This window comes from Vigna radiata, chromosome 8 (genome assembly GCF_000741045.1).
Source record: "Vigna radiata var. radiata cultivar VC1973A chromosome 8, Vradiata_ver6, whole genome shotgun sequence".
Taxonomy (NCBI): domain Eukaryota; kingdom Viridiplantae; phylum Streptophyta; class Magnoliopsida; order Fabales; family Fabaceae; genus Vigna; species Vigna radiata.
The window spans coordinates 43,313,245-43,337,963 of record NC_028358.1 but is presented as its reverse complement, the minus strand read 5'-3'; the positions used below and the strand labels follow the sequence as shown (position 1 = coordinate 43,337,963).

At 31.7% G+C, this 24,719-nt stretch overlaps 2 protein-coding genes across 4 annotated transcripts; one reads left to right on the top strand and one right to left on the bottom strand.

Moving 5' to 3' along the window:
- Positions 1-266: 266 nt before the first annotated feature.
- Positions 267-6,888, bottom strand: LOC106769608 (chaperone protein dnaJ 15). Of its 2 annotated transcripts, none has more exons than XM_014655292.2 (11): positions 6,332-6,885; positions 4,973-5,096; positions 4,154-4,236; positions 3,960-4,071; positions 3,769-3,873; positions 3,614-3,664; positions 2,743-2,832; positions 2,551-2,659; positions 2,298-2,446; positions 2,163-2,216; positions 267-786 (listed from the first exon to the last, which is right to left on the bottom strand). In XM_014655292.2, the coding sequence occupies exons 1-11, from the start codon at positions 6,460-6,462 to the stop codon at positions 562-564; spliced, it is 1,233 nt and encodes a 410-aa protein (XP_014510778.1). In that variant the 5' UTR covers positions 6,463-6,885; the 3' UTR covers positions 267-561. The 2 variants fall into 2 exon arrangements, with proteins under 2 accessions (XP_014510778.1, XP_022641468.1); XM_022785747.1 differs by lacking the exon at positions 267-786 and adding an exon at positions 810-1,641 and having other exon boundaries at positions 6,332-6,888.
- A 2,445-nt stretch (positions 6,889-9,333) lies between these two features.
- On the top strand, positions 9,334-23,166 carry LOC106772122. 2 transcript variants are annotated; one of them, XM_014658301.2, is made up of 12 exons: positions 9,334-9,878; positions 9,960-10,110; positions 12,100-12,254; positions 12,909-13,091; positions 13,473-13,548; positions 13,854-13,931; positions 15,240-15,325; positions 17,359-17,432; positions 18,154-18,199; positions 19,695-19,804; positions 19,900-20,074; positions 22,758-23,166. In XM_014658301.2, exons 1-12 carry the CDS (start codon positions 9,612-9,614, stop codon positions 22,929-22,931), a joined length of 1,575 nt encoding a protein of 524 aa, XP_014513787.1. In that variant the 5' UTR covers positions 9,334-9,611; the 3' UTR covers positions 22,932-23,166. The 2 variants fall into 2 exon arrangements, with proteins under 2 accessions (XP_014513787.1, XP_014513788.1); XM_014658302.2 differs by having other exon boundaries at positions 9,337-9,878; positions 22,467-22,901.
- The last annotated feature ends 1,553 nt before the right edge of the window (positions 23,167-24,719 follow it).

The window sequence follows — 24,719 nt, the reverse complement described above, 5'->3', positions numbered from 1 at the left end:
CACATCAATATCAAAGCAGCAAGACGTGAGATAAAATTATAGGACAGCACGGAATCAGATTGATAATTGTTAAATTTGTGAAACGATAAATATGATTTACAATTATTAAAAGATAATAGTTTTAACATACATGGCAACAAATGAATGGATATTAGGGTAAAGCATGTACTGCATTCTAATTAATTTCTATAGAAATCACCTCTTTTCAAAAGTAAAGATTCAAACATACAACATAAAAATATCTACAGTGTTTGTATATGCAGAGCAAGGATGAAGAAAGTAACTTACAAGAATGAATTATCATTACAAATAACAATATCAAAATTATAAGTGTTGATGATAGGATTCTACAAGGAAATTGGATGGTGTGGATCCTGTTTGTTTGTAGGAGTGCAAAAATATAGGAAACAGTAAAACATATACTGTATACCTTCGAATGCATCACATACCAATGAACTGATTAACCAACTTGTCGGAACCAAGCAAATGAAAAATATTAAACTGCAACTCCAACCCAAGCTGACTGACAGAGAAGCAAAACCATGATTACTAACTAAAATATCAACCCAACCTCTTATCAGAACCCCTAATATTCAAGTTAAACCATTTCTTTTTGCCTGACTTGTCCTTCCCATCTGATCCTCCATCTTCACTGGGGCTCTCTTCACCAGTCATTTTGCTAGAACTTCCATTGCTAAAATTACTACCATTTCCACTAACATTGGTTGACTTCACAATGGTGAAGGAAGAATGGATACCATCCCTTTGTTTCAGAAGCTCGTCTACCTGCATACCAAAGCAGATAAGGCCTTAATAGGGTCACAAAGACATAAAAAAACTTTTAATTTATTCGCTTCACGTATTTTTCACCAACAACTGCAAAAGTATCTCTTTATTTTCTATTTTTAAAAACTTGCGAAGGAAATGGTGAAATAAATAAACTATAACATGTTTTCCGCAATTTCACCAATATCTTCAGAACAAGTAAAATGTAATAATATATAATACATGTTCTAAAAATTAAAACGAACCAAACCAAACATGACTTGAAGTCTGCACATGATAAAACTGAGTTTGGAAGTCGCAAAAAGAAAGCAACCGGAAATAATATTTTATAGCAACAATGTTTACAATTCCAAAATACACAACTCAAGTCATGTTATAGACAAATCCGGAATTCATGCGCAAGCACCCAAAGAACATCGTATGCATTTAGGAGTTAAGAGTAAGGGCCCTTTAACACCAGATAGGAGAAGGTTGTCAAATTCTCGAGTCCAGAAACAGATTGACTAGTTTGAAATCAAATGTAATTTTTGTGATTACCTCCACAATGACTGTTCTATTAGTAATCAAATTGTTTAAAGAAATTAACCCCTTTTTCAATTTCTTACACATTAAGAATTTATGCTTTCATGAATTTATATATGTAGTTTAATCTTATTTAGCACTAATTTATTATCATTCTTTACTATTGTGATTTGCTTCTTTTCTTTAATATGCAGTGGAAATATTGAACTATTGTACGATGTTATGCATACATGTCTTACAAGTTGACTTTGGATCTACGAAAGCTCCCCTCCTCAACCTCTCAAATTTGACAATCTTGGTATCAACGACAAAGTGATAGGGTCTGCTAGTTGCCTGGAAAGTATAATTGCTAGCAAGGTCTGAGTGGGACTTCACTTTATTCATGCTTAATGCTTCGGCCCAAGTGACTAGGATTTGAATCTTATCCCAATGTTGAGTAACAAAATATGGCCATATTACAGAGAGAAAGATAAAACCTTTATTAAACAAGGGCTCACTATGATTTGTTGCAAGACCTGCTAATTATATTTGGTAAATATTATGATTTTCTGTCCAATATGACCATATCCTGTTGCTTAACAAGAGAACTTGCAATCCCAGTAACCATTGTAGTGGGATACATTAATGAGTTTATTTTAAAAGTCAATTCTTTGAAATCGAGTACATCAATCATGTGATGATGTATATTAAAGACAACCTAAGATGAGCATCATATGGCATAATAGTTGAATTATTTCCTTTGTGTATTTTAGCCCGCCAACACCAAAACACCAGGAATAAAAAGAATGCAAATGTGTGCATTTATAAAAATATACAGTGATGTAGTAACAGTGGCACAACTTGAAAGAACGTACAGATTGTTTTTCTTTTGTGTATCTGTCTGTCACTTCCTGATAGCGCGCCAATGCCTGAAGGTATTAAGAGAAACAACAGTCCTTATAATGTCTCAAGAAAAACACTAACAACGAATGACTAAAGAAAATAATAACCTTTCTATATTCTGCTTCAAATTGGCGTAGCTCATTCCTCTTTCTTAAAATCTGAGCTTCAACATCCTTCAGTTTTTGGGTGGTATCTTCATACGATTTTGCACATACTGCCTCAATAGTATAGCTAGCAGTCTTAAAGAAGTTATCACCTAAACAATATTAAGTTGAATCAGGGTAGATGTAACTAAAACAGATTAATTAAAAATAGCCTAAGTTGGAAAAAGATCAATATTGCAAAATAAATTATTCAGACCATAAACCGCAAATATGTGAGTGCCAGCCTTTAGTTCTGAGACTTCACAAGGCTGAAGACCTTCCAACCTTTTAAAGAAGGCCCCTTCAGGATCCTTAGCCATCGCTAACTGCACATAGCACTTACGGTAACCACCTTTTCTAAACAGTCCGCAGCAAAGGAAAAGAAACCTAAAGCACATAATTTCCATACCGCATTCACTGTTGAATCCATTCTATACACTTGAAAATGTAAGAAATACATTCCTGCAGATGTCACCTTGCCAGTCTTCTCACTATCTTCCTGTATAGAAAGATAGATTCATACAATATCAACTAAATATACACCCAATTCGGATTTTCACATGCATTACATCAAAAGATAACTAGCTGCAGTTTGTGCAATCTACAAATCAATTACAAGTAGCGAATACCACATGGTGTATCTCAATATTATTCACAGAAATAATTGGTTACAACTTGTGGGCCATGCAAAGCTCTTTCACAGAAAAATGGTGTTATGTTTCTCTGACTTGTGAGGAGCATCCACTTACTTTATATAATGTTTCTGCATGAAGTGTTTTGCAAACATTGGCATTATGGGGACTTGGTTTTATCCAGATGAGAAACACAATTACCATTAGTCTTAAATTTTTAACGGCAGTCATGGCAGTATTCAAATATGTGCCATCATGCTTTTCACTTTATTTAAATTAAAAAAATCAACATATTTTTTTCTAACAATCAATGACTATCAACATTATGTTACAAGCAAAAGACTAGAGAGAGAAGTTCATCTATTTGTTAATGGATAACAGTAGAATAACCTAATAGTCTAGACTCTTCCAGAGTTGAAGAAAACACAAGACTTGAATTCTCAAAGGTTATGTACCTTCCCACGACAACAGGTTTCACTTTCACAAGATTTATACGCTCATTCTCAAGCCTAAATGATTGATGGGACTTACCACCGCAACTCACTCACTGATGGTATAATTATTTCAATCTTATATTAAACCAACAAGTTCAAAGGGTAGAAGGGAGTAAGTGTAGAGCAGTAGAAGCACTAGGACAATGAAATTTACCTGCAATGCCAGACCATAGCCTCCATTCACATCTTGTTCAAAGTAGAGCAACTGAAAAATCACCCTTCAATATTTCAATCCAATACCAAAACCAGAATCTAAAGCACAAACGGACAAGGGACTTGTTAATAAAGACATAAAAGAATAAGTGATACTTTGAATTTGCTTTGTGCTGTTGAAGTAACTCTTATTACAATGCCTGACTCAGCTTGTTGTTCGTTTATTGTCACACCAAAAAAATGAGCACATTGCTTCTCTACCTGCAACAAATTGTGACATAAGTGGAACACATACACGACCAAGATGACTACTGTCTTGCTTCATCCATAGTGAAGAAAGTAAGAACCTTTCCGCTAACTGATGTTCCAATTGGAAGGGGTCTGACTGTAACAGTTCCGTTAAGAGCTTCTTCCAGAACATTAGCTGAAATGGTAGTCTTGATAGGGACACCCAGTTTACTGTAACAAAATAAAATAAGGAATAATTCAAAGCAAAGGAAGAAGAATTTTGAAAACAAATAGTCTTGCACTAAATGTACACCTGAATAAAGCTGCAAACATTGTGTTCACTGTCCCAAGATTAGACAAATCAATCTCCATGTCCATGCTATCAGCATCAAGTGCCTGATATGTATTGGCGGAATATCTTAAAGAATGTTGCATATCAATATGAGAACTATACCAGGAAGAATATGAATTGAAATGTTTAAAAGTTTTTAAGTGATACATACAGATAACACTACACAAATCAAGATATTTACAATACACCCATTAAAGGAGCAGAGCAGTGAAGAAAAATGAATTTTCAAATAATAACAAGCCATAAGAATGAAGATGAATGCATGGATTGAGGGCAAAGAAAAAATTCTAACAAAATAAAACATAGATAGGTAAACCAAAAAGTAGCACTTGTGTACACGAAGTGAATACTGAAATAAATGACAAAAAATTCACCTCTAGCGTGTATGAAATACGGTTTTGGTTAAAAGAATATCATACATGTATATATATGCATTCCATTAGAATTCCAAGATGCAGACAGGTAATATAAATGTTTTAGTTCCTCCCTCCCGGGATGTAAATGTTAAATAATAATACAATCTAGCAGGTTCAAACATAGATCACAAGAAAATTAAGATGTTAAAACGTGCTGATCATGCTCCCTAGAAAAAAAAAAATACAGCTAACTAGAGAAAACACAATTTTTATTTGTTTGCTACTTTGCCCAGAGAGATAGCTTAAGATCTGTCCAATATCAAAAGCCATATTTTTGTTTTCATGCTGTAGGAAGAGTTGGAAAAAAAGAAAACAGAAATAGAAGAGAAAACAGGGTTTGGTTTCGCATGGAAAAGAAAGGCACCTCAAATCCAGCACTGTCATACTGCCTTCTCTTTTCTGGGTCAGACAAGATACTATAAGAATATGCAACCTCTTTAAATAGCTCCGAAGCTTCAGGATTGCTTGCATTTTTGTCAGGGTGATACCTGTCAATTGTATAGAAATGTGTAAAGAGATCCCGTGCACGTTTTTTCATCATAATTGGCACATATAACCAGAAAACAAGTAAACAAACTCTTGTTTTATAGAAAACCAAAACAAAAAACTGAAATCAGTACTTGTATATGGTCTAAATTATGGACAAAACTTAAATAGATGTTTTTGGTGTTATTCTACAATGAGAAAGAGTTCCGAACCTATTTTGATCTGTAATGCAAACTCTGTTTTGAATCCCAATCGTCCAACCTCAAAAACAATGTAGCTGGATAGCTGTTATTTAGAAAGTTTTATATATTTTATATAATATATACTACGTACATACACATTCTAAAAAATGATAGAAGTTACCCAATATATGATGTTCACAATTTTCAATAGAAAGTCATTGATGTCTTAAACAAAAACATACAAGCAAATATCAACAAAAAGTTAAATAAAAGTTTCCTACATAGGAATCATCATCTTCTAAATCCAATATTTCTTTATCATTTTGCCACCATTACAGAAGTAAATTTCCCTTTTGGAATTGAAACCCCAAAAACGGCCCTCGAGAAAAGCCCTACAGTCACTTTACAGAGGTTTCTGGAAACAACTCATAGCACATCCATCCCAGCCGCTATTCGGCCCATTATTTGGTCTGTTACCGCCACTAAACTAAACAACTCGGCAGAGGCCCCCTGTAGTAGCCATCTTCCGCTATGCTGCTACAGAACACCATTTAAAACCCTGATGCAAACCTTTACTAAGTAGATAACTAGGGTGAACCTCCAAATGAGTTCTGTACTTACCAGATTTAATCCTCCTCCCAGATCTCCGTGCCCTAGCCCCCTTCTTTGTTTCAGTGCCATTTGTAACATGAGAAGTTATTACTACTACAGATTATATAAGAATGTTTATCACCCTCAAATGTTCTTCAATGAGCTCTCCCACTTAAGAAGACACGCCAGCGTTTTACACAAGATAAAATTCAGAGAAACCCTCTTTCTCATTGAAAAGATTATCCGAAATCAAACAAGATGGACACTACTCCATTTGCATAGAAAAGAAAACCACTTAAAAACAAAACAAGAAAACCTAACACACTTAAAGCAAACAAAGACAGCAACTTCCCAAACAGACAGAACGACATGTGCAGTACCCACATGGAAGTTTCAAACTATACTAAACACGCACAAAATCAAAAGGGGAATTGAAAAATCAAAAGACAAGACAGAAAACGTACTTAAGAGCAAGCTTTCTGTACGCCGTTTTAATTTCTTGATCGGTGGAATCCCTTGACACGGACAATACCTCGTATGGGTCACGTCGATTGGCTGGGGTAGACGGTCCTTCCATTTTTGAACCCATTCCCATTTACTACCCCTTCTCTCTCTTTCTCTTCAAACGCCGTGCAGCTCCAAAGGCAATAACTTTGTGTTTCAGAAACAGTGTGGCATGTTACTCATCGACCCAGCTGCCCCAAGATTTGAATTCAAAAGCAATAAGATGTTCCCAACGAAGGAGGACGGCACGCGATTCAAAGCGGCATTGGATCGGTCGTGAGTTGGCTTCTTTCCTCGGAATGGGAAAAAGCAGAAAAATTGCGAGGTAGGATTTGGGATCTAAGCGAAACCGAGAGCGAGGTCAATTTGAAATGAAGAAAACGAAGCCAAAGAAAAAGATTGGGATTGGATTTTGAATTTGCAGGAAGAGAAAGAAGCTCGATTGAGTCTCGTAGGTATGTCTTCTGTGTGATACGTGCCGCTTCAAAACAAGTTCTTTCTTTTTATTTCATTTTTTAGTTTAATTGGGAATTAGGAATGCTCAAGGGTTAACGTTTGACCCAATTACATCCCGCAAGTTTTCATTTACCACTTTTTTAAACTCGTGTGCCCGGATTTTATTTTTTTTTCACATGTAATTTATTACATGACATCAAAATATTACGGGCAAATTATATAATTTTTTTAGATATAGGTAATTCTTTGCTAGTCCATTCAAAAATAAATTTACATTTATTTTTTATAAATTAAATATTATATTTTTATTTTATTCTCTAACTATAAAATCCTAAAAATTAGGTTAGCATTTGGTTTGTTCACCAAATTAAGCATCTAACGACCAGATTTCTTTTAACTTTCGAATTTTTCACAAAAATTAATTTCGTTCGATGAATTTGCATAATTCAAAAAAATAAATGAACAAATTTAATAATCAAATTGACTTAAATAATAAAAAATTAAACTATTCAAAATACTCGACATAGAATAAACGAGTCAAAATATGGATTTCAATAAACAATCCTACCTTTATAATCAATTAGTCATGTATCATTATTGCAACCTTGTAATCTATCCTATAATGCTATTATAATTAATTTAGCTTTTTTCACTTTAAATGTTTATCTTCAGAATAATAATATTATTCTGAAATTTGGGGATTTAGTGCATGATATTCAATCATAAAAGAATTTTAAGTTAAGAGGATAGCCTTTCTCATACTATTGATGATAAAATTATAAAAAAAAAAAAAGTAAATAAAACATACTCTATTTAAAAACCGGATTGATTAAAGTTGATTCTTAAGAAATAAATAGAGATTAGTAAGAGGTGGGTGGAACACCGATTAACTTCATTAAATAAGTGATTTTGCGATAAATAAACTTAAATGTATAAAGAAATTAAGATAAAATATATTTTAGATTGATATTTTACTTTTAGTCCCTAAAATTATTTTGTTTGATTTTTAATAAATGCATAAAATTAATAAATAATGCTATATATAACAATATTTGGCACGTGGATTGACTTAATATTTCGTATTTTTATCAATTAAATTAATCAAGGTCATCTATATTTACTTTTGTTAAGCATTTTGATATATATATATATATATATATATATATATATATATATATATATATATATATATATATATATATACTTATTTATTACAAAAAGAATATATTTTATATTTTAACTTTCATAATCTCGCAATTGATAAAATTAATAAATAAATCTGACTGATATATGATATTAATATAATTATCTAAAAATTTAAAAGTAATGATAAAGTACATGTAAAGCAATCACGGAAACTATTAAACGTTAAGGAAAAATATTTTAAAACAACATCATCATTCATCAAGTTCAACGTATATAGTCTATTTGTTCACATGAATAAAGTAATAATCGTAATAGAGATAAACAAACACATAAAAAACACCAAATAAAATAACATGATAAACCAATGTAAAAAAGGAATTTATATAAACAATTAAATTGTTTAAATACATACAATATAAACAAGCTAAAAATAAAAAAATAGTATAAAATACCTAATAACATGTTAAATTTTATCACAACTTTATACATTCATACATGAAATCGAACTCAATTTATTCAGCTATATGTATTGATATGAGACATTGATAAATTATACACTTATGATATACTTTATTATTCTATAGAGTCATTATCAATGAGTTTCAACATACTACACACAAAATTAGTTCATAACATTTTTTATTAAGATAAAACACCTAAACTATGATTTTTTGCACTTCTCACCATATACATTATCCTTTTCTACTTAAAATTGGATACATTGATACATTTATTAAAAGAGTTCATTTAATTTTAAGCGACCAAAAATTAAACATCCAAATTTTATAGGACCAAAAGTAACTATTCAAACATTTCAGAATTTGTTTATCTCGTTTGTCTTTGTTGAACTTAGCAAAACTATTTACATTTATGGTCCAAACATTTTTTATTACTAGATAAAACAAACTAAAATATAATAAGGAGTATAACCTATTTTATTTTAATAGTGTGTATATATATATATATATATATATATATAAAGAATTACGAACTTTATTATATGTTGATGAATGTTTTCTGTACCATGTAAAATTAGCAATTCAAATCAATAAGTTTAGCATTTTTTTTAGGGAAAAGGGTGTTGAATTTATTTCACTTTTTAAAATAAGCACATATATGCTTCATTTTCTTTTTAATCAAATGGGTAAAAAATAATAATATACTTTTAACTCTTCGAGTAAGATAATGAAGAGAGAAAGCAAAAAGTAATGTTTTTTAAATAATATACTCCAAGCCATTTAGACTTTGAGAGGCTTCTTAATGGTGTGCACACCAACAAAGAAATATAATGTTAATAATATGGTTTTAGATGTCATTTTGCACAACATTATTGTCATTTTCCAAACCACGTACAGATTCCTCTGCCTTAGCCCTATGCTTGAATAGCATGCATAGGAGATTTTAGTGGGATTAAAAAAAAATGTACATGTGAAGTTTTGAGCTCACCTACTGCACTGCACCACTCAACTAACTCACAGTAAGTTAAATTTTGCAGGCACAGGCACTAGGGGCTGGCCCATAAATGTTCATAATACACTTTTCTGCTGAAGTCTGCTTCAACGTCTGTTCATAACACTTTTTTGGTTTGAAGTAGGGACCTTACTTCACTCTCTCAATTCATTCACAGTTACTTTGGCAATGGCAGCTCACAGACTTGCTCTCGTAATCGAAAGCCCTTCAAAGGACGATGAATTTCTGCTCCTCAAGCAGCCGCGCCCTCCCAAATTCCACGACGAACAATACGACTCTTTCGTCGATTCTGATCTCTGGGACTTGCCCTCGGCGCAGTTAAACCTGCTGCTACCGGATTCGGACCCATCGCTTCTGGTGGAAGTTGCTCCCTCGCATGCCGAATTCAAGGACTTCGATTTCAGGAAATTCGATATCCGTTCGGCACTCAACGAGGTAGTGTTCTTAAATTTTTTTATGTATCGAGTCTTTGAGCTTTGGTGATGACAAATTTGTGTGAAATTATATTCCGATTAGGTGTTTGGACAACTAGGGTATGGGGCGGTTGAAGGAGGAGGTTGGAAGTTCCTTAAGTATGTAAAGGAAGCTGCCTTTGGACCTGATTTACCCGTTAACACAGTCTTCGTTGGTGGGAAATTGGTAGCGGCTGAGGACAAAAACTCTATAGGTTTGCTTCTTCTCATGTTTGTCTTTTGCACTTCTCATCATCATCGTTATCACTAAATTTTTTTATTTTGGCTGATGTATGAATTGAGTTGTGTGCTATAAATTTGTTGTGCAATTATATTGAATTTTATCTGTGCCCATACCTTGGACTGCCTCAAGATAGTGATGCTTGTCTGTTTATCTATGCTCAGTTAGTTTCTGTTGCTCTGCTTTGTTTAAATTAGATTAAAAACTAACGTGAATTCGTATCGGAAGGCTCCCGCTATGTGAAGGTGTGAGAGATGGTCATTGTAGGCAGCCTTATCTTTGCCTATGCAAAGAAGCTGTTTCTGGATTCAAAGCCATGACCAACAACTGTTGACATAGACTACATTTTAGCCCCCTCCTTTGTTGAATTAGATCGTTGAGAAAATTTTCTGTCTAAGAAAATATGCAATTTTTTCTTTTGAACAGAACTTGGAAAGCTGAGGGGTGTTTACGTTTATTCAGTGTTACTTTGTTTGTTATTTGTGAAAGGTTAACTTCCTCTTTCATTTGAATTTTGGATGCGTTGCTAAAAGTTTTGATTCTCAGCATATGAAACAATTTTCCAAAGCAGCATGGTTTATTTACTGGTTATATGCTTACATACACATGAGGTTAGAGATGATGCTAATATGAACACTCAGCTTCAAGTCTAACTCTGTTTGAAATGACCTGAGGTTTTTATGCAGACAAACGAAGAGGGAAGACAAATTTCATCAATTCTTACTCATCAATAACTTTATATAGTATGTGATGTTTGTTATTCCATCATTAGATTATAATTAATCATTGTCCCGATTGCTTTTGTGTCAAATATTGTAAAATTTTAACTCTAATAAATTGAGAACTATTGGGAGAAACCCAAATCTCATATCGATTAGAGATATGACCAAAATTAGAAATGATGTCCTGGTGAACAAAAGTGGAAGTGGCTTCTGCTAAACAAATGTTGCTATGCACTGATGCTTTCATCATGCCAATGGATCTGTGTTGATGACATATTTGACACAGACACAGTCAGATACTTTTAAAGTATGTATCTATAGTCTCGGTAATTAAAAGTAAAAGAGTGCTAATATACTTAAAAAAAAGTGTTTGTCTGTAAGTTAGAACTGTTACTTTTTGGTACAATTGATAGTCCTGCATTACAAATACTTGTTGTTCTTTGACTTAAACCTCGATCCAATAAAGGACTTCATCGGTGAGAGTTTGCCACTTATTTATTACCTCGTGCGAAAACAAAGACAATACTCATCAAGGATCCCACACTCAAACCTCTTGTTCGTAAAATAGCCTCATCTATGACATTCCATTATTATATATAACTATCATCCTTTTGGTTTTTATACTGTTCCTTCATTAAACATGCATAACATATAATCTTTGTGATTTATTCCATGAAAACATTTTTAGGAATTGATGTTTGAGTACCGCCTAATTAAAAAACAAGTGTCAATGATAAAAAATGTTGATAGAAGCAACTTTCATTCTCACCACTTGTTTGTATAAAACTATAATTGGTATACACATTTGATTTTTCATAAGTTTAATTTGGAATATATTTAATAATGATTTTAAATTTTAATGTGGTTTATTTAAAAAATTACAATAAAAATTATTTTATTTTGTGAGTTATATATTTATACATGTGTTTATGCGTGTGCATAAATACATACTTTAAATAAATTTGAACATATCGTATTTTATGTTTTTTTTCAAGATGAGAAAAATCGTAATGTTGTATACGTGTATAGTATCCGTTCATCATGGAGCAAATGTTTTGAGTTATTTCCCGATGTATACTTTTTATGAGTAATCTAGCTAGTATGAATGAATCACAACCCGTTCTCTAATGCAAGTGTATGCTTTAAAGCACCATTAATTTATCTTGTTTTGTTCATTTTTAAATTTCAATTTTGTCAATAACATTTTTTTATTAATTTTAGATATTTATAAATCTATTCAGATTCATACAGATGGATGTCTATCCAAAGCTGTGTTAACTGGATTCAGGAATTGAAACCATGTGGAGATCGGGTTGGACCATTGGTTGTTCTTGGTCTTATAAACGAATCATCTTTCTCTACAAAGTGGAAAGTCCCACCAGCCATAAACCACCAGGTTTTCTTTCTTTAAATTTCCTCCCTTTCCTTGGTGGGAGCATATATTATTATTGGATATTGAAAATTACAACTTCTAAATAAATCTGGAAGGGATACTGGAGAAGCTTTACTCTTTTTTAGGGCAAGAATTTAAATAAACTATAAAACCACTTGTTTTCAGTTGAAAGATTTTGTTAAATCAAATCTCAGAGAGCAATAATTTTCCAAATGCTGTCATGGCTTGTCTGTATTGTATCAATAACACACCCCAGACCCCACTCTAAACATTACTTTTTGGATTTTTTTTAATTTTTTTTAATTTTTAATTTTTTATTTTTTTATGTTGAGGCAAGGCTCCAGCATTGAGATTTAGCATGTTTTGTTTACTAGATTTTCACTGCCCTTCTATATCTTCACTGGCAAATCTGCTCATTCACTTTGGCAAATCTGCTCATTCACTTTGTTAAGTGCTTACGGGTTAAAAGGACAAAAAATTCTCCAATTGAATAACACAGACGGTTAATTTTCAGCAACTCAAAACTCTGTAGTCCAAGAACATAGGTGTATCTGGATATCTCTGTACATAGAAAGGAGAAAGAGGAAGCTGGCTTTTTATCCTTCAAAGTCATTATTTTATAAGCTGGTGAAAAATGAAGTTTGTTTTCATTTTCAGGAGTACCCACCTGGTGTTATCATTATACCTATGAGAAGTAGGACATTAAAGCCTTTTAGCACGACAAATTTGGTGGTGTTTGCACCTGAAAATGTTCCAAATAATTCTGAAGAAAATAATTTTGTTGCAAGTGGAGATGCACTCATCGTTGATCCAGGATGCCTATCTGAATTCCATGTAGAGGTATACTTTCTCATTTCATCCAGCTTGTGCATGTAGTCCATGCGTATGGCCTCGGATTCATCTTTTATCCTGTTTTCAATTCCATATTCATGGTATGTGCATTTCAGTTTATACTTGATCATATGAGTTAACTGTTTCTGAATTTAGTTTGATGTTGCTTATGCAAAAGCAAAAATAAGTCATTTGTTTGAGTGTAATGACTTGAACTTTTTCTATTCTGGTGAAAGTCATGTGATTTTTGAGGAATTTACATGGAGATATACGTTTGATGTTTTATTTCTCTCCTCAATATATACCTTCTATTATTGGTTGATTTCTTATTTTGCTTTTGAAAGCTGGTCTCCTCATCAATTAAATCTTAACATGTCACTCAATGATCAGCTAGAGAAAGTTGTTAATGCTTTGCCAAGACAACTAGTGGTCTTTGTCACTCATCATCATCATGATCATGTAGATGGTGAGTCTTTATTTAACTTTATTGATTTCTGCTTTTTAAGGTAGATTATGCTACCAGTATGGTTGGTGAATGGTGAAGTAGCAATGATAAATAGTCATTTGTACATTTTAAGACCTTAAAGCTAAATGAGAACCAAGAAGCAGCAAAAGATATAATCATATAATTGTTAGTTCTGCACTAGAATTCACCATGTAAAAATCATTACTTGTTCCTCTCTTCTGGTATGATATTGACTGTAATGGACATACTCTTCTTATATTTCAGAAACTTACATTTCAAATATATTTTTTCACCCTTTGTGACAGGTCTCTCAGTTATCCAGAAGTGCAACCCTGATGCTATTTTGTTAGCCCATGAAAAGACCATGCATCGCATAAGCAGAGGTTATGTTGATATTTTCATTTCAATAATGTTAAATGCGTACAGCTTGCAAACTCGTATTTTTCTAGTTTTACATTAAGGCCATATTTGGATAAATTTTTCCTTAAGCACTTACAGGAAAAGAAAATAAGGAGGTAAAGTGGATTAAGCTTCTCCTACAAGTTAAAAAATCAACTATGCCCTAAACTTTTATAGACACTTTATTTTAAGTTCTCCAAAAGCTCATGTACGTAAGTTTAGTTTGATTTATGGAAGAAAAAACACAAGGCCTTGTTTCTCTGTTCCTAAAGGGATCTGTGGGGAAATTTTTCCAAAAAATGCCTAACTCAGTTGTTTAAAACTAGAACAGATAAAATAAATTCACACAACTGGGAACTAAATTACACACATCCATGGTGATGCAAGATATATTCTGTATTTGTGTTGAGATTTCATAAAAATCTGGGTTTTGAGCAAAAACTTATCAATCATGACTTTCGTATGAACTTTAAAATGGTCACATTAAAGGTTCAAAACCCATAATTTTGGTATCAACTTGATTAGTACTTGTGATTCATGATAATTGTTTTTGTTGCTATTTATATGTTAGGTGAGAGATGCTAAAGGATATGCTTGGTGTAGTTTTATGTAATCAGGGTCTTGATAAAGTTAGTGAAATTTCAGGACAAGAGAGCAGAAGCAGTACAGCTGATTGCAATATTTTTGGTGTCTTCAATCTTATTTTCTTACAATTAGACCCCAAGGATCAGAATTCAAACAGATTGTTTGGAATCATTAAAAATGGATTTGATTTGATTAAGAAACCAATTCCCAAGTCATTTAAAAATAATATTTGCAACTCATTTAAACTATGTTTGGAACGTGGCACACAGATTTAATTCGTTTCATTCCCAACTTCCATTGCATAGAATAATAGAATTTCTCTCTCAAAAAATCTAACAAGTGCTAAATAATCAATCCGAATCATTAAAACTAAATTTGAATCAATCCACTAATATTCCATCTGCACCTGATTTGCGCTAATTTCTAAATGTACACAACACTTGTTTTCAAAGGACTTCAACATCTTAACAGTTTTGGTTTGATACTTACAAATATATCAGTGTGCTTCTAAATTATGGTTGCAGATTGATTGGAAGTGAGTTATCTTTATCCAAATTTTTCTATCACTTTCATGCATATTTTGAGTACAGTGCTATAACATTCTTCTGTTGCATATTGGAGTCAATTCACAATTAAATTTGTTATTCATATATGTGTATATGACTACTGATATACAGTTCTATTAAACTTATATTTCATGATGACAGATGATTGGTCCCTTGGCTATACCTCAGTTACAGGGGATGAAGACATTGTCATTGGTGGTCATAGATTGAGAGCAATTTATGCACCGGTATTTTTCACCTTCATATTCCTAGTTGACTTGAAATATCTTGTCTTGATCATATCTATGGCACACCCACTATTTTAAAAGATTTGTATGAGATGTACATTAAAAATCATTCAAGGGTATATTTGAGCAGTTAAGCATATAGGAAGATAAACTTGAATAATGAAAGGAAATAAAGAAATATATTATTAATAACCGTCATGCTAATTAAATTCTCAACTCTTCTATTTTTAACAGCCACATTATCTTAAAAAAGGAAATAAAATCTGATGGAATGAATGTGAAGATTCTAATGAGATTTTTTCCTAATTACTATGGAGATATTGGGATATTTTTATCATGATAATCTTCTATTTACATCACTTCCCCCAAGTTAGTAAATGAGTATTAGTCATTCTCAACTTACCACAAGATCTTGGAATTATTTGTGTGGAGTCCCTTCATGAAGATGTTTGCTAACTAGAGTCCATTGTCAAGATTTTCTTTGATGATAAGGGTTTGTCAATTTCAGCATGTTCAGTCCCATCATCTTGTATTGGATTAAGAGCAATGCAAGCTGACTTATTACCACAATACATTGATACAATTGTCAATCTTTATTTTAAGATAATCTATTGTGATCATCATCCAGAGTCCTTTGCACACACCTTGAACATGGATTCGAATTTAGCTTTTGCACTTGAACAAAATACCCTATCTATTTTTTGCTACTCCAGGTTTCTAGACTTTCTCCCGAAAACATTGTACCCAAAGGTAGATTTTTTATTAGTAATAGAACCTACACAATATGCATTAATGTATATCTTCAGGCTCAAAGTGACTTCTTTCTTGAAGAGTTTCCTAGACTTGACTTCAAAGAGTTTTGTCAATTGTTTGCATGTGTCTTTTTCTCGGATCATACATAAACTGACTTATTACACTATCTGCATAAGCAAAGTCTGGTTTCATGTGTGATAAATAAATAAGTTTTCCTACCAATTTTCTATATCAGGTCTTTTTGACACGAGAACTTGCTTTACTCCCAATTTGTTCAATAGGAGATCAAGTGCATATTTTTTTTTGTTTTTTTTCTAATAAACCAACTCTATCCCAAGGAAATATTTAATTTTCTCAGTTTTTTCATTTCAAATTAGGCCTTTAATATAGTAAGTATACTTGTAATAGAGTGTTTTATGAATAGAGTATGATCTGTTTGGCTTTGCTTATATCTTAAGGAAACCATTGTTTTTGTAGATCTCCCAAACCTTACTTTTGGAGATTATTAAAGACCATGTAACTTATAAGACGTTCTTTAGAAGTCATACCTTATTCCTTTCATTATGAGTTTAAAATCCTGGAGGAATCTTTATGTACACTTCTAATGGTTCATGAATAAAGATATTCTTCACATCCAACTGGTACAAGTCCAACAAAAATGAGTTGTCAAAGCAAGAACAACTTGAACAATATTCACCTTTGCTAGTAGGACAAATGTCTTCTCATACTGATTTCCACAACTTTGAGTGTATCCCCTTCCAACCAATGTAGCTTTATACTTGTCTAGTAACTCATCAATCAAGAGCTCTGATATACCAACTTGAATAATTAGGGGATTTAAGAAATATATAATTAATAACAATTATACTAATTACATTCTCAACTCCTCTATTTATAAAATCTAATAGAATAAATATGAAGATTCTAAGGATATTTTTTCCCAATTACCATGGAGACATTATGATATTTTTATCCTAATAATCCCCTATTTACAACATATAATTTCTTCAAATGGTGAAATTGTGCTTTTTCCCTCCTTTAGAACCATTTGTTTTTGCCTTAAAGAGTGTCTTGAAGTTGTAATTGAAAAACCTTTTGAGTATCTTCTGGTAGCAGTTTTTGACAAAAATGAAAAGAAAAAATTTATCTCAATTTAAATTAAGTATTACTTTAATTCTTAACGGAGTTTGTATTGAAGTCATAAGTATGGTGAGATCATATTTGTTCTCCATAAAGTTGCTTTTGTTTTCTGCAAAATTTGAAAATTATGTTCGGTTCAGGGACATACAGATGGCCATATGGCACTTCTTCATGCAAATTCTCATTCCTTGATTGTTGGTGATCATTGTCTGGGGTAAGATTCCGTGCTAGATAATAGATAGTAAGTAAAGTTTAAATATCATGGATGGAATGGATACACTTTCAAATTTCATATGTTTCATGTTTTTACACATATTTGAATGGTTTTGAAACTTTCATTACATTTGAATGCTTGTCATTTGGAATAATTTCTTAGTTGGGCTTTGGGCTTCTGTTTTTTAGATACTTGAAATTGTAGTAAACTATTTTACTTAGAGTCCCGATGCTTTTTTGGAAGTGCATGGGGTTGTCTGTGCAGTGTTTTTTCTAACTATTACTTGCATTTTTTATTTGATAAAAAAATAAACAAATATTGCATGTTACACAAGCTGGTGAACTTTTTGAGTTATGAGATGGTTGAAGTTAGCTCATTAGCTGTCTAGAAGTCAATAAAGAGTAAATTATCTACTTCCAAACTTTACTCTTTTCTTTCTAGTTAAGTGAATTTAATAAAGACATGAAGGAGATTTAGGAGAATCAATCTGCTAGAGTTACCTTCACCAAAATCCTCTTGTCAAGAATTGATGACGGAATATATGTCTACTTAGTTCTAATGCAGACAAAGAAATGGTTTGGCATGCTGAATTTATGTTATTTTATCCAATGTTGAAGCCATCTCATTTCCTCTCTGCAGTTACAATTATTTCAAATACCTACTTTATATTGAAGTTCTTTTGATCATGACTCTGTTAAATTATTAATTTACTTTCTTTCAGTCAGGGAAGTGCTGTCTTGGATCCAAGAGCTGGTGGAAATATGTCTGTAAGTGCAAAATGACGTCATATTGAAAATGCATATTATACAATTTAAATTGTAGACTGAGATTCTCTTATAAGAATGTTGAAGACTTGGAGTAAGATCCATTAGTCTGCATTTCTGATATCAGGGGAATTTAGAGAGGAGGGGAGCTGATTTATAACATTTAAAGTGTATTGACCAAAATAACACTATTTATATGTTGAACTTCAAAATTATAATGATATTAAGTAAATTAAGTTTTAAGATCCCTCTTTTCTCCTTGTGAACCAAACAAGAAAAGGTTACTTTCCCTCCCTTCCATTGAAATCCTCACCCCCACTCTCAACCAGACATAATATCTAATTAAAATTTGTCCCCTCCCTTCTTCACTCCGTTAAAATCCCTCCCCTCCCTTACAGATATGTGCAAACTACAGTTACATCTTTGGAAGTGTTCCATGCATTGGGATATATGTCTGTCTTCGTGATGCACCCCATTGCATCTTCACCTTCAGAAGAAGGCAACATTTTTCCAGTTTGCAAAACAATGGAACTTATTTGACAAAGTGGGAATGGAGTCTGGTACTGCTTTTGGTGATCCCTGTGATATCAAACTAGAGAATAATATCGTTGGTGCTGCAGCTGGAATCCATCTTGCACTTCAGCGTGTAAATTAGGGCTTGATCTTAGTCACACTAGTCATCAATCGGTTGGGCTGTATGTCTTTTCAGTGTCATGTTATGTGAGTGCACTGGTTGATTTTGTCCCATGAGCAATACTTGGTTTCTCAAACCTGAACTATTAGTGGACAACACGTCTCTAGGATATCTAGTTGTTGACCATTCTAATCAGAATTCGTATTACTAGGAATTGGTTAAGATGGAAATGCTGGAAAATAGGTGCAGAAGCTAGAGAGTTCTTTAGGCTAACAAAAATCAACTGTATTCTCCATATGATCCCATCTTATTCCCTCCTTTTTCTAAAGTATTTAAAAATTTCCTTCTTCTTTAACCAACTCTAACCTCAACTAGAAACTCCCACCTAAGGTTGTTCTGAGCACTTTGGCATCTAGGCTTATGTAGAGACTTTGAGAGGCTGCCCAAGAATAGTAGGGTTGGGTTCCCGTAAAAAGTACACTAAGGGCATCTCTAATGCAGTAGTCATAACTAAGTTCATAAGTTTAAGCTTTAGATCTTATAAGGTATTCTTATTATAAAATGCTGATGTGACATGAAAAATAAGACTCTGCGGGGATCATAAGAATACAAATTTGTGATTTTAGTTTTGAAAACTTAAAGTTTAGATAAGAAATTATTAAAATGTGGGTCTTGTAAGACCTTTGCTTTGAAGCAAAAATTGCAAGGTCTTAAAAGTGATGTAACACAGTGAGACCCACGTAAAGTTAAATAAAATACCATAGTAGGACCCTTGCATTGGAGATGACATAACAAAGAAAATGGAGTTTATAATATTTTGTTTTTTGGATGTCCTTTTTCTCAACATAAAGCTGTCATTTGCAGGAGTATTTCCAAACCACATACAATTTTCTGGAGCTTTCGCCACACGCTTTAATACCAATGCATGGGAGAGTTAATGTCTGGCCAAAACAAATGCTGTGTGGATATCTAAAGTATCATATGTTACTTCCTTCCCTTACTAAATAGCTTAATGTTGATATTTTATGTCAGAGTCGACAACTAGGTGGATTGTTATCATTATTTTCAGGAACCGCAGAAGTAGAGAAGCTAATATCCTGAAAGCAATTGAAGGTGGAGCAAAAACTTTGTTTGACATTGTAGAATATGTGTATTCTGATGTTGATCGTGGTGTCTGGGTTGCTGCATCAGCAAATGTGAGGCTCCATATGGATCATCTAGCTCAAGAACACAAGTTACCAAAGGTAATGACTCGTATTAATTTGAGAATATTTAGTATCTGTTGGTGAAAGATCCGTTGTGTCTGCCTAGAATTGCAGTCCCAGTCAGCTTTATTTGCTTACTTGTTGTCATTTTAATATTTACTGCATGTTCTACGTCTCTCCTTGACGTTTCTTCCTTGAGTATTTCTGTACATTCTCTGGAAGCATCATTGCACTACTCAAATAAGACCGTGATTTTTGAGATTATGCCTTTAGATACTATCAAAGTGGTTTTAATTTTGAATAAATCAAGATAAAAAGTGTTATTTTTCTAGAGAAGATAAGTTGGTTTCTGAGTTTATTTTCCACGATCAATAGCAGTTAGTAAAATCACGAAGCAGGGGGTGGAGCTACTTGTAGTCTGATGAGGGGCCATGGCCCCTCCAAAATTCTTAGATTTCGTTATTTTTATTTGAAATTCTCATTTAAAAAATGAGATTGTTAGTTCTATCACAATTTACTTCATTTTATAATTAATTTTGAAAATTTTATCTTCTTATATATATATATATATATATATATATATATATATATATATATATATATATATATATATATAATGCACTTTAGAGATAGTACAATTATAATATAAAAAAGTTATATTAAGAAAAAGGCATGATGGTTATACAAAACTTTTGACTATTAAATTAATTTGTAGTTCAACTCTATATTTATTATATAGAATTTATATGGAAAGATGAAAGAAACATAAAGACAGGGAAATAAGAGGAGAATAGGGAGACCAGAATATAGAGAAAATGAGAGAAACAGAAGGTCAAAGAAACTATTCACAGCATTTGACTATCATTTCAATGTGTCTAAATTCAGTCTATAGGTTCATTATCTAGAATACAACAACCTACTTTATTTATGGGCTCGTAGCAAACAACTATGAACTAATAATAGCTCACTAACGTCTTTATGTTAGTTAATATTTACACATCAATTTTATGAGGTGATCATTTGTTGATATGTATAAGTATTGTAGGGCACTTTGCAAATTTTTCCTAGTTGTGTTGATGATAGTCCAATAAAAATTACTTTTACAAATGAACAAACATGTTTGAATTTGTAAAGTTTGTGGGTAATTGGCTACATGATTATGATGTTTGATTTACTTTTTTTAATCAATATTTTACATAAAAAATTGTATATATGATCCTATGTATTGAATTATTATAAGGCTTCTAAATTTATAAAATGGTTATTGTTAACATCATTTCAACAATAAAAGATAAAAAAAGTCCTCATTCATAATATTTTATATCTTCAGCTACCCCCACTTAAGATATTTTAGCTCTGCCCGTTGTGCAGCATGATCTTTTATTCTGTTATTTACGTGTATATACATATTGAGTCTTATTGAATAAAAATATTAGCTTATGCTGTACAAAAAAAAAAAAAAAAAAAAAAAACTCCATTAGGTTGCTTCAGTGCTCTGCTGTTTTTCTCTACATAAAAAATTAATACTAACAGGAACACATGACACTGCAGTTTTTTCAAAATAAAAAATTAAATTAAATTTGAATTGTTACACAACTTTTTAGAGTATTAGCTGGGGAATGGGAGCATATTCCTCTTTCATTCTCGGCTCATGTATGTTTTTTCCTATGTCGTTGCACCGTTTTCCTTTCTAATTTTCTTTATAAAACGAATGAACATTTTCCCTTTTTTTATGCATCAGCGAATTTATGTTCATATTAGTCTCGAAGTTTTTCAAAATGCATAGCATTTGTTTATTACAATGTATTGCATTATATTAGGGTAGAATGGAAGTCAGTCATTTCGTTTGTTTGGTTTACTATTATACCCTATACTTCCTAGCATCGAGCTGAGATATAACAATATATTCTGGAAAGAAAAAAGCTTTCTTACAAAAGAAAATCAAAGAGACTGGGTGACAGGTTTGATATGCATGTGATGTAATGGTATATGTACTTTTTCAGCTTCTCTTGTTTATGCGTTGTTTTGTTTACATCCCTTACGAGCAAAATAACCCTTTCTCATCTGAATTTCTAACAATGAAGAGAATCTGGTACCTGAAATGTCAAATAGCTCTGATCAATGTGGACAGAAGAAAATAGCAAAACCTTGACTACTATTTCTAATAGGGTGGATACTGTTTTTTCTAGGATGTTGGATTTTAGTTAGGGAAATCAGATTTAACTGCTTCTAACTTTGGCATTAATTACTTTCCTCTTGCATATCAATATTTATTTTGTTGTTCTTATATGATTGATTAGTTTGGGTGGCAGAATAGTGCATAATTCATTGAATTGCAGTTTTACCATTTATGTTGAGAAAATTGTTAAACATAATTTGATAAGTGTTCCACATTGAATAAAACTTAGACAATTTTTGTGAGAATGTGCAGGATTTCTCTCTGGAAACATACAATTCCAGTTTGGTTACATTTGTTGACAATGTGGGTAAACTATAATCATGAAGAACTGCACTTATTGGCTGGGTGACTGCCGATCAGTTACTTCAATTGCATTTTTTTGAAAAAAAAATGACTCTATCCTCCAAGTCGTTGTTTGCGTTGAAATAGCATAGATAACGGGAACTCTATGCAAACTATCCCTTTTATAACAACTGAGGATAATGATTTGTGAGATTGGCTGTAATTCTTTCATCGAACTGACAGAACATGTATCTACTTTAGGATTTTTCAATCCAGAAGTTCAAAAATACCTGTGGCCTGCATTTTTTATCACGATGGATATGGGCTTACACTATTGGCAGTTTATTACATCAAATAGGGAGGTCTTCATTTCTTATTGGGGGTGTTCTTGTTTGCACTGCTGCATTGTACTGTCGAAACAAGTTCACTAAATAAATAGGTGTATCTCTGAGAGTCATTTTCACTTTGATGATCGGGAAGTGAGATTGCTTAATGGCACAACATGTATGAGAAGGAAGTAGAGTGTAAATTGTGATCTTTGATGTAACATGCTATGATATTACTGCGTTTGAGATGTTCTCAGCTAGTTTGTCATCCATTTACTGGAAAGGAGTTTTAATATTATTTTTGGTGCTATTTGATTGAATAATATAATTGAATCTTGTTTGCAGCATCACTTATTCATTTTCTTATTTTTTTTAAAAATTATCTATTTTTAATAAATTTGAAAAAATAATATTTTCCAAGTCAACAAGTAGTAGAAAAGTTGTCATCTCCTAAACTACCAATCTTCTTGAATAGCATGCAAACCATCCATTCATCTTGCTACATACATGCATGGAAATAGGTGTTACATCAGTTAGAAATGAAACAATGACTTAAGGGATAAAGAAGATAAATAAGGATTTACTGCTAATCAGCATGCATGAAGATTAGGGAATTTAAGAAGAAAGGTAAGCAAGAAAAACGTGGAGAGTGTGTTTATGAAGCTTTCACCAAATGCGGCTCTTCAATTTAGAACAAAAATTCTTGACACCAGTTAAATAAAGTTCACAATATTTTAGTCAAAAATAGTTTTAACAAAATCACCTTATATTTTAAATTATTAAATATTATTTAATATTAAGATATATTTGTATTTTTTGCTTAATTGATATATTATATCTAAATAAAACTAAAATATAATAAATTTAATTATCTTATTTAAATAAAATATTTTAAAATAAATCAATTTAATTAAAAATAATTTTAATTCAATAAAAATTATTTTCTTAAAATTGTGAAATTTTATATCCAACTAATTTATCGTACCATTCAAAATCAAACTTGGAGTGAGATTATCAAAACTTGTTATAAAACATTTTATATTTTATCTCTTACTTTGGTCTATCTGTATGAGCAAAGTATTGTAATTTTTTTTTCTATTTGCATAGATTTCTTTCAATGGTTAACTTTGTTTTTACTTTTTATTGTATTTTTAATTCTTTGAACATATATACAATAGTGGAAATGGCTTTATACTGCTTGTCAATTAAAACTACTGTATATAATAAATTGATCAACTTTTAAAATAACTATCTTTATCGATAATACACATAATACAATATAACAAACTATTACATTTATTATAAATATTCATCATATTATTTTTGGAGTCTAATAATTATACCTTGTATTTTCACACAGATTTTTTTTTAATTTTTTTTATTCTATATCTAACTAAGTTTTTACGAGCCATCCAAACAATTTGATATTAGATAACATTCAACAAAAACAAAATCCTTTCTAATGCATATATTATGATTTAAAAGTGTCCACATGTGCATTTTGTGTTCCTATATATATATATATATATATATATATATATATATAGGTAGGTACAGATGTTTGTTTAAGACACCTAAGAAATCCTAAAAGAAAGTCCAAAAACATTGAGTCTAAAGATAACTTAAAACATAGAAACAAATTATTTGCAATTAAAATAAAAAAATACAATTTATTTAATTTTCGTAATTATTCTATTATGTTCATGATTTTCACATTCTTTAAATTCATCTCTTCATGGAATATTATAAGATTCAAGATTTAAGGAGATGTGTTTTGATCTTTGACCTTGTCATAGATCCTTTGAATTGCAAATGTTTTTCTTCAAGTTCTTCTCATATATGTTTCAGAAGTTAATCCTTTATCATTCCCTCATTTTTTAAAATTATTTGTCTCCAA

Excerpts from the sequence above, each read along its gene's own strand:
- LOC106769608 (XM_014655292.2), bottom strand. The coding sequence starts at position 6,462 with ATGGGAATGGGTTCAAAAATGGAAGGACCGTCTACCCCAGCCAATCGA. Across the intron at positions 4,237-4,972 it reads ATGACAGTGCTGGATTTGAG|GCACTTGATGCTGATAGCAT; the intron begins GTGCCTTTCTTT and ends AATACATATCAG. Across the intron at positions 3,874-3,959 it reads GAACATCAGTTAGCGGAAAG|GTAGAGAAGCAATGTGCTCA; the intron begins GTTCTTACTTTC and ends AATTTGTTGCAG.
- LOC106772122 (XM_014658301.2), top strand. The coding sequence starts at position 9,612 with ATGGCAGCTCACAGACTTGCTCTCGTAATCGAAAGCCCTTCAAAGGAC. Across the intron at positions 12,255-12,908 it reads CACCAGCCATAAACCACCAG|GAGTACCCACCTGGTGTTAT; the intron begins GTTTTCTTTCTT and ends TTTCATTTTCAG. Across the intron at positions 13,549-13,853 it reads TCATCATGATCATGTAGATG|GTCTCTCAGTTATCCAGAAG; the intron begins GTGAGTCTTTAT and ends CCTTTGTGACAG.